At 46.6% G+C, this 10,145-nt stretch overlaps 1 protein-coding gene across 1 annotated transcript in view; it reads left to right on the top strand.

Moving 5' to 3' along the window:
* Positions 1-500: 500 nt before the first annotated feature.
* The window catches only part of LOC147619170 (uncharacterized), a 34,822-nt gene continuing 25,177 nt past the window's right edge, over positions 501-10,145 (top strand). Inside the window, exons 1-4 of the mRNA XM_086772790.1 lie at positions 501-2,629; positions 2,866-3,117; positions 3,317-3,397; positions 3,506-4,174. Of these exons, the coding sequence (XP_086628916.1) occupies positions 1,346-2,629; positions 2,866-3,117; positions 3,317-3,397; positions 3,506-4,174 (2,286 nt within the window). The 5' untranslated portion in view covers positions 501-1,345. The remainder of the gene's footprint in view (positions 2,630-2,865; positions 3,118-3,316; positions 3,398-3,505; positions 4,175-10,145) is intronic.

Below are 10,145 nucleotides of genomic sequence, written 5' to 3'. Positions count from 1 at the left end.
GCACATGATATATGCATTACTAAAAATGGCTGATAGGTAGGGACATACTTAAGTGTAGCTTGCTAGATTCACTTGTATGGTTATTGACATAGCTAAAAATTGTTCCATAAGGAAGCATGATCTCCACTATCAAACTTACATTAAGGCATGGTTTCTTCATTTGGAAAGGGGGGGGCGTGGGGCTAGCATTGTGGCTGTGAATCTATGTAGAGTGCATTAGTCTCCATACATGCATTGTTGCTCAGACATTATTGGGCGAGTTCATGCTTCATACATGACAGGTTCACCCTGATTTTATAAGGAAAAAAGCATGGGACATTTTGGACAATGAAAATGGCCCAATGATGATCAGAAGAATAGCACATGAGGAATGGGCTTGTGTGGCCAGGATTCCATGGGCAGAATACTTTTAAATAAACAAAGACGGCCTTACATTAGAGAACAGTGTGAAAAGGACAAAGTTGGCCTTACATTAGGGAACCCAAGTGCTCGCTTTCATCCAAGCACACAGGAAAGAAGAGAGAGAGAGAGAGAGGAGAGAGTACAGTGAGAAGAGAGGAATTTACATTTAGCCCACGCGCCACGCACACCCCAGAGACGTGCTTTTTACGCTCTAATTTCTCTCTCTATGTGGGCGATGGCTACGATGCCCCCTGGCGCTCCTTGTATTTCTCTCTCTAGCTGGGGCTTCCTGTGTTGGGTAGGTTTTTTGTATATAGACAAGGTGGGTCTTCTCAGTAGGAACTAGCGCGCGAGCGCGTGTGAGTGTGTGTGAGAGAGAGAGGGAGAGATCTTTGTGTTGTGTTGTGCTTTGCTTTTGCTTCTTCTTGGTTTTGAAAATCTGGAAGAAGAAATGGTCCGCACAGCCCTTCTCAGAGCACTGAGAAAAGGAGAAGAAAGAATGCACGTGGTGTCCCCGGCGGCTGACAAATCAGAGCCCCCGGGTAACTTTGAAGACCATTACTAGCAGGCGTTTAGAGAGAGAGAGAGAGAGAGAGAGAGAGATAGAGAGAGAGATATGATGGTGATGGCTCCCTGATGCATAGAGAAGAAGTGGGCGCTTTGCAGATCCTAGCCACAAGGTAAACTTGAAAAGCAGATTCAATTATCAGCAATGATGGGTTGCTTTTTGAGACGCATGATTTTGGAGGACGCTTTTCAGGGTAGCAAGATTGGTGGCCTAATTTGGCACTTTTTCTGAATTTTGTTCATGTCGGACCTGGGCAATGTTTGGTGCTAATTAGTTGGCAGTGGGCAGTGCGATTTGGTATCATCTGACATTGATTTAAAGAGAGTTAGTTTAATTTGGGCTCTAAGCTAAAGATTAGTGAAAGCTTTCTCAGTAATGGGTTTGCTACAGCCCCCTTGTGGGAACCCTGACGATGAAGCTGATGCAGTTGCTGGGGATAGCTTTACCATAATCGAAGCTCCCTTACCTGGAAGAGCTTGGAGAAAAGAAAAAAGAGGAGGTATCAGCACATCAAGTGCCCAAACCAGCCTTGGATACACACAAACCTTCTCAACTGGCATGACGCTTGGCTCCAACATATACACTAGCAAAGTGTTGGAATCTCATATAGCCCCCTGTGATGTTATCCCGCAGCCTGCTGCCGGCCTTTTCACAGCCAAAACAGTTGGTCAGACTCCTCATTTTGTGAAGGATTCTGTCAGCAATAGCAATCCTGGCTCCGTCGTCGTCGGTTTTAACACTCAAACCAACACTTGCTTAGAGAGAGGCCAAGTGCAACATAATGATTTGATCAATCCAATGGTCTCATTTCAAGAACATATAGATCATGGGTCTTTAAGAAAGAAGGCATCCTCCCCTCTTTCAGATTTGCTGACATGTTCCAGCAATGCCGGTTTGTTTGGAAGCCTCAAAATCGAGGCTGAAAAACCAAAGGAAGAACATAGTAAAGCTCAAAGGCTAAACAAGTCACAAGATTCAGGCACCGATATTTTGTTGGAAGACACAAGTACTGGGTTCTGTGTGTATCAAACAGCAAAGTGTGGGAGTTGCAATAAGAGTAGCCCATTGTCTATCCCTTTAACAGATAGGGACTTTTATGCAGCCAAGCCGCAGTATGCCTGCTTGCAAACAGATGGCCCCTTGCTTACTGAGAAGGAATTGAGAGCATTGCAGCAAGCTGAGACCCAGAATCATTTTAAACTGCAAGAATCGCCTCCGAGAGCACATGGAGTGCAAGCTGACAGGTGGAAAAGGGGGACCTTATATCCACTTTATTCACAACAGTGTATATCTCCTGGTCTTTCTTTATCACCCCTTGGTCCGAAGCGTCTTTCAAGGGCCAAAAGCTCACCAACTCTTGAAGACGGGCATTTGGTATCGGTTAATCTCACTCCTACTAAAAGCATTTTTGAAAAGCATGGGATAGGTAGAAAAGGCATCCAAGAGAGGGCTTTGCATTATGAAGATGAATACGATGAATTGCGTTCTCATATACCTCATAAGCAGGACTTTTGGTGCCAAGGATGGGGTTGTGAAACTGCCCCATCAGTGCCTACTGGGTGCAAGTGCAAGCCTACGGCAAGTACAAGGAGATCCCTTGTGGGGTCATTTGAAGAATCTCTGCTTTCTGGCCGCCTTTTGGCAGGAAAGCCTTGTCAGGTAGTTCTGCTAATCATGTCTTTGAATCTTCTTTGTTGCCTCTTTGACAGCTCAAGGCCGATAGAGCTGATGGAACACTGATGCTCTTGCTTTATGCACTTTGTGTGGTTGAGTTGATTTTGGATCAACTTGATAGCTGCCTTTGCAAGTCCATTGTCTTTGAAGAATGTAACATGAATTGTGTGTGTTTTTCCTCCCTTTTCTTATTTCAATAAATATGCATGGGCACTTTGCAGAAGCTGGATGGTTTTTTAGCACTGCTAAGTGTGACAGGTGGATGTTGGTCTCCACCATTGCAAAAGCTCCCATTCTCTGTTACTTGTGTGGATGGGGAGAGTTCTTTACTCTATTACGCATCAATTGATCTTTCTGGGAATGCCATCAAGAGGAGGAGCAAGGGCGATCTGAGCAGAATGAATGATGCTCTCGATGATGCACCTGTAAAAAAAAACCGCTTTATGATTCCAGTTAGTGGTCGCGTTCAATTGGTAAGTTTGTTCTGCTACACTGTCATAGTGTTTGGGTAGAGGGAATATTTTGTCCAAAAACACTGCCTTTACATCAATGACCATTTTTTTGCCCTATCAGTAATGCTGAGTGATTTGTGGTTTTGTTTAAATGCTTTGTTTTCTGATGTTTTGGACTATGTAAGACTTTTGAATGCTTATTGTCTGCTCTCCTTCACAGGTTCTCAGTAATCCAGAAATGACTCCTGTACACACATTTTTATGTAGTTATGACCTGACAGACATGCCCCCTGGAACAAAGGTATATAAGTCAATGCTGCACCCTTTGGAGGTTACTTCTATTTTAATGTAATGGATTGAGTGTGGCAGTCTACTCATCTCTGTATGTGTGTGTGTGTGTGTGTTACAGACATTTTTACGGCATAAAGTATTCTTATTGGCACCTACGTCAGCAGGAAAGATCCGAAAGGGGTCGTCTTTGACTGCAGAAGAACGCTCCAGTTCCAAACTGTCCTCAGGGGATAGCCTCACTGTGTACAGCAGTAACGATGGGGCCATCTCTACCTTAGACAGAGACATGGTACAAGTAGAAACAAAGGATGGGAGTCCAAAGTTAAATTTTTTAACAGCCCATCTTATCAAGTCATTTGAAGATGGTGGGAACCCGAGCTCACATGACTGTGAAGAGAGTTGCAGAAATGTTGCATTACCAGGTAAACATAATACAGTTGCCTTGAATGGAACGAACCATAAGGAAAACCATCTTGTTTACCCGGGACAAAGCAACAGCCAAGATGTCTCCAAATGTAATGTTGTACATGCCAATAACCTACACACTAGAAAGGCTTCTGAAGGAGGAGGTAGTGTATTGCGCTATGCTCTGCATTTGCGTTTTGTCTGCCCTCCCTTGAAGACAACCCAACAGACAAAGAAGTCAAGTATACTTCCTCGCGACTCTTCTCAAGTGCCCATCTTCAGTGGTGAAGATCATGTGGTGCAGGACAAAAGGCGTTTTTACTTGTACAGCGACCTGCGTGTTGTCTTTCCTCAAAGACAAGCAGATTCTGACGAGGGAAAGGTCGGTTATCTTCGAAGCTCTAACTTGCAGTCTTTTTCACCATATTTTGGCAGAGGCAGCATTGCTTTGTGTTTTAAGGATGTTTATTCACTCTCTTTTTGGGCACTGTATACCATCAAGTTGCATGTAGGAATCAAGGGCTGAAGGCACTAACACGTGCTGTGGGTTTTGCTCAAGGATTTTGGACCCCAAGAAGCACTGTTGGCCTCTTTTGAAAGCTGATAATTAGAGGCCTTTAGAATGTGTGTAGGCCTGAAGATGCTCCTTGCAGCATGACAAGCTCACTAGCTCATGGAGAGACTGGTGAGCGGATTCCTGACTAGCAGACACCTGCAATTAATCAAAACACAGGAGCTGTAAGAGCAAACATCTGTGATTAAGCAAAACATGGAAACTTATAAACAGTTGCATCTAGCTCACTGCCCAATCATTGAGCCGTTTAGGCTCACCTGCTGTGAGCATGGAGCTTAGTAGCATCTTAGACATGGCTCTGTTAGAAGTCATCTCCTGTCTTAATCAAACACCAGGGCCTCTGTTGTGGGTGTGCCCGCCCCGTATAGGTGTTTTATCATTTTTCCTCACTCCCCGTATTTTTCCCCAATTTTCCCATTTTTTCCATGGTGTGGGTGGATGCAACAGGCTGGCAGGAGCCCCTGATGCTGGTCGACTGCACTCTTGTGTACCTGGAGCTGGCCGACTTGATCAGGAGGGGTCGTGGTGTTTTTTCTCTGCTGGCCGACTGGTTGTGCCCAGTCGTGAAGGGCTGGTGGGACATTATGCGCTGGCCGACTGCACTCATGGGGCCATATAAATAAGCCCCATAATTCCCACATTGTATTCATTCAGTTTTCCTGGGATCTTGTGTATAGAGAAGAGTTTTCACACCTATCTCTCTGTCTTTCTTGTGCTGTCTATTTTCTGCACTCTACTTGCTCTTGTGGTGTCAAGTTTGGTTATCATTTCCGCTGCGTATTTTGACATGGTATCAGAGCCCTAGGCTCTTGATAGATCTTGGGAGTTTTCTAAGCACGAGGGGGATAATTAAGTTGCTGATTGGTGGATTGTTTTGGACTGTTTGGGAAGAGAAGTTGCAAGACAAAGGCGGGCTAAGGTGCTGGACAGCCACTTGCAGGTTTAGAGTTTTTTTTCCCCACCGACCCACCCTTTTCAGTTACATCCCCGCGATGGCAGATTTGTTAGAGATGGCTGAGAAGCTCGTGAATATCCCGACTCTCCCCACGTTCCAAGAGAAGTTGCAAGACGAAGGCGGGCTAAGGTGCTGGACAGCCACTTGCAGGTCTAGAGTTTTTTTTCCCCACCCACCTACCCTTTTCAGTTACATCCCCGCGATGGCAGATTTGTTAGAGATGGCTGAGAAGCACGTGAAGATCCCGACTCTCCCCACGTTCCCTGTGGACCATCAGTTGGACGAGAATAATTACGGCATCTGGAAGGTTATGATGGAGTCTGTGCTGGAGTCATATGACCTTGCTGATTTCATCGTCATCGGGGTTCCACGGTCGGAAGCAGAGGAAGGGGAGTTACTGTCGATGAAGAATTGGGATCGTGTCAACGCCAGGATCCGGTCATTTATTTTCCTCAATTGCACACCACAAGTAATCAATCACGTAAAGCACATGACGCTGGCCAAAGGCATATGGCAGCACTTGGCTTCTCTTTATAACAGGGTATCACCCATGAAGAGGATCTCTCCTTGGAAGTGCAGATGCGGGTTATGAACCTTGCAAAGTCATCGACGATGCGGGAGCACATTAACAAGCTGTAGGCCCTTCAGCAGGAACTCCTCCAGGTTGGGAAGGAGATATCATCTGAAGACATGGCCATTACTTTGCTGTCCCACTTACTTGCTCAGTATTCTGCTTTCTACTCCTCTTTGATTACGAGTGGCAGGCTCAGCACCATTACCTGGGAGGAGCTTGTGCCAATGGTCTTGGACCAGGAGGAACGTTTCACGAACCCTTCTCACAGCGGAGGTTCGGAGGCCTTAACTGGCCAAGGGTCGAAAGGCCGGAATAACAACAAGGGCAAAGGAAAGGCTTCACGGGAGAAGTCTTTTGAGAAGAAGCCCGGCTCAGAACGAGAGAAGCTGAAGGCCGAACGATCGTGCAATGATTGTGGTGAGAAAGGCCACTATTGGAGGAAGTGTCCTAAAGCGGACTTGGAAGAGTGCTGATTCTTCAGTCTCAGCTGCAAAGACTCTTGCATTTGTGCACTTAGAGATGATGGACTCCGATGCTTCATCGTCTTCGAGCGAGGAGGCAGTTGGCTTCACCGCGAAGGATACCCGAAACCGTTGGAGTTGATTCACACTGACTTGTGTGGACCTCAGCAGATACCATCATTGGGAGGATCTCTCTATTTCATGTTGCTTGTTGATGACTGTACAGATTCACGTGGGTCTACTTTCTTTCACAGAAGGACCAAGCTTTTGCACAGTTCAAGGATTGGCACGTGATGGTGGAGAAAGAGTCTGGATTGCAGGTTAAGACTCTCAGGGCTGACAAAGGAGGTGAATTCTCCTCGACTGTATTTCTCAGATTTTGTGCAGACCATGGCATCAAGAGGGAACTGGCCAATACCGGATCGCCTTCAGAGAATGGGGTTGTAGAATGCAAAAATAGGACTGTGGTGGAGATGGCGAGGACCATGCTGGAGCATCATGATCTTCCTCGTCCACTTTGGGAGAGGCTGTGGCAATGGCTGTCCATACCCTCAACCGGTCTCCAACGACTTCAGTACCTAATATGACTCCGTTTGAGGCATACTTTGGCAGGAAACCTGATGTCTTGCACTTCCGTGTTTTTGGGAGTGATGCGTATGTTCGTATTTCGAAGAAGCAGAGGGGGAAGCTTGACTCCAAGTCCCGCAAGCTCATATTTATTCTCTTTCCAGGGGATACAGATTGTATGATCCAGACAGGAATGAGATTGTTGTCAGCCGGGATGTGGTCTTTGATGAGCATGTTCCAATATCCACTGTCAAGGAGCCGCCACTTCTTGGAGATCCAGAAGAGTCTGATGATGATTCCCAGACATTGCTCCAGTTGATCACCCTCAGTCAACACAGGAGGTTGAGCCTGTAGCTGGAGTAGAGCCCCCGCAACAGCAGGAGGCTCCACGATCTGTTCGAGTACCCAGGTGGTTGTTGGACACCCTTAGGGTGTCGGGTGTCACAGAGTTACCCTTCAAGTGGACCACAGAGGACGACCCTCGAAGATCACACAGAGTCCGAGACAAAAGCAATACAGCGGAGCTTCTTCAGGTAAACTATGCTCTGATGTCTCGTATTATGCGGGACAAGGAGCCCACTTCCGTCGAGGAAGCTCTTTCACAGGATACTTGGAGGAAAGCCATGCAGGTGGAACTTGATGCCATCGAGAAGAAGAACACATGAGAGTTGGTACCGAGGCCGTCGAAATGGTCAGTCATTGGTGTCAAATGGGTCTCTAAGACCAAATATGCGTCAGATGGGTCGGTGGACAAACACAAAGCCAGACTTGTGGCTAAAGGTTATGCTCAGCGGCCAGGCATCGACTACGAGGATACCTTTGCACCGACAGCACGGATGTCCACGATTCGGACCGTTCTTGCCCTTGCTTCTTCTCAGAGGTGGCCCGTGTATCAAATGGATGTAAAATCTGCGTTCCTTAATGGTGACCTGTAGGAGGAGGTGTATGTTGAGCAGCCTCTAGGCTTTGTTGTTCCAAGATCAGAAGGGATGGTTTACAGGTTACGTAAGGCCTTGTATGGTCTTAAGCAAGCTCCCAGGGCTTGGAATCAGAAGATTGATTCCTTCTTTGTTTGGACTGGATTTCAGAGATCGGTTGCAGATCCTAACCTGTATCTCTTTCGGGAACGCGGCATGGTTACGATTATCATCCTTTATGTGTATGATCTCATTCTCACCGGCGGTCATGTGGAGCACATTAGTGTGATGAAGGCTGCCTTGTCAAAAGAGTTTGAGATGACCTACTTAGGCTTACTCCACTTCTTTTTGGGATTGGAGATTTGGCAGACCCAGAGGGGGTTTTTTGTCTCTCAATAGTGGTATGTTCATGAGTTGCTTGAGGCCTTTGGGATGGAGAACTGCAAGCCTATTACTTCGCCGATGGACCCAAACACAAAGTTAACCTCTAATGATCCTTGTGAGCCAGTCGATGCCTCGCAGTACCGGAAGTTGGTTGGTTCATTGATTTGGTTGCTGAACTCAAGATTGGACTTGAGCTTCTCCGTGGGGCTGTTGAGCTCTTTTATGCTGACGCCACTGAAGTCTCATTGGGACGCAGGATTGCGGATCTTGCGGTATCTGCAGAGTACGAAGGATCTAGGACTCTTTTACACAGGAGGGGATGGAGTCAGACTCCAAGGTTGGAGTGACTGAGATTGGGGAGGAGATCCAGACACGAGGAGATTTTCTTTCAAGATACAGTTTTACCCTTGGCTCAGGAGCAGTTTCTTGGAGCAGTAAGTGGCAGCCAACTATTGCCCTATCTTCGACAGAGGCAGAGTACTGGGCTGCTTGTGCTGCTGCTTGCGAGGTTGTATGGTTGCGGAGGCTGCTAGGCGAGATTGGGTTTCCACAGAAGGAGCCCACAGTCATCCAGTGCGATAACCAGAGTTGTATAGCTATTGCTCGGAACCCGGTCTTCCATGCCCGGACCAAGCACATAGAGATATAGTATCACTTTGTACGTGAGAAGATCTTGGCTGGTGACATCTTGCTCCTTTATTGTTCGACGGAGGACAATGCGGCGGACCTCTTCACGAAGTCTATTTTCAGTCTATTTTCTGCACTCTACTTGCTCTTGTGGTCTGTGTGGGAGGATCAGGAATTAGGGTTAGGTTAATTCATGTGTGGGAGACATACACAGAGAAGCAACTAGGGAGAGAGAGAGAGAGAGAGAGAGTTGTGGGGATAAGTCAACTCATAATATGAGTGTGTGACTCCCCTATCACACATGTATATTGCACTAGTACACATAGTGCACTTAGTACATTAAAAGTACTAAGTGTACTATGTACTATAACTTATGGGCTTGTACACACTATAAGGGTGGGCATTATGCCTTTACCCCAACAACCTCCCACTTAAAGGCAAAGTGCCCTTAAGTAAAGGAAAAGAAAAATCAGCATGTACATGATAATATACAAGGCCATATCAAGGCTGAAAATGGCCTCATTTAATGCCCATCAAGTGTCGGCAATGAGCAAACCGCTCCGGAGGCAAACTCTTTGTCAACAGATCAGCCGGGTTGTCATCCGTATGAATCTTAACAAGCTGAATTTGCTTGTTCTCTATCACCTCTCTGATAAAGTGATACTTCACATCCACATGCTTCGTCTTTGCATGAAAGACAGGGTTCTTTGCCAACTGGATGGCACTCTGACTGTCACAATGCAACAGTGGAATATCCCATGTATAACCCAAATCAACCACTAACCGAGATAGCCATAATGCCTCCTTGCAAGCCTCTGTGGCTGCAATATACTCGGCCTCTGTAGTAGATAAGGCTGTGCACTTCTGCATCCTGGATATCCATGACACAGCACCTCCTGTGAATGTAAACACATAACCGGTAGTAGACTTCCGGTTATCTGGATGACCGGCATAATCCGAATCCGTGTAACCATGCACTAATGCATCTTGTTTGCCAAAGCAAATGCACATATCCTGTGTGCCCTTCAGGTATCTCATGACACCTTTCACTGCTTCCCAATGCTTCTTGCCAGGGTTGGCCATGTATCTAGAAACCACTCCCACTGCAAATGCAATGTCCGGCCTAGTAGCAACCATGGCATACATGAGACTGCCACAAGCTGAAGCATACGGAACCTTGGCCATATCAGCCCTGTCTCTATCCGACTGTGGGCTGTCCATAGCACTGAGTTTCACATATGGAGGCAAAGGAGTACTAGTCTTCTTCCCCCCGTCCATATTGAACCTCTGCAAG

This window comes from Cibotium barometz, chromosome 33, assembly GCF_041138505.1.
Source record: "Cibotium barometz isolate CiBa-2024 chromosome 33, ASM4113850v1, whole genome shotgun sequence".
NCBI classification, from domain to species: Eukaryota; Viridiplantae; Streptophyta; class Polypodiopsida; order Cyatheales; family Cibotiaceae; genus Cibotium; species Cibotium barometz.
Note: the sequence above shows the minus strand (reverse complement) of the source record. Positions and strands in the feature narration are given on the sequence as shown.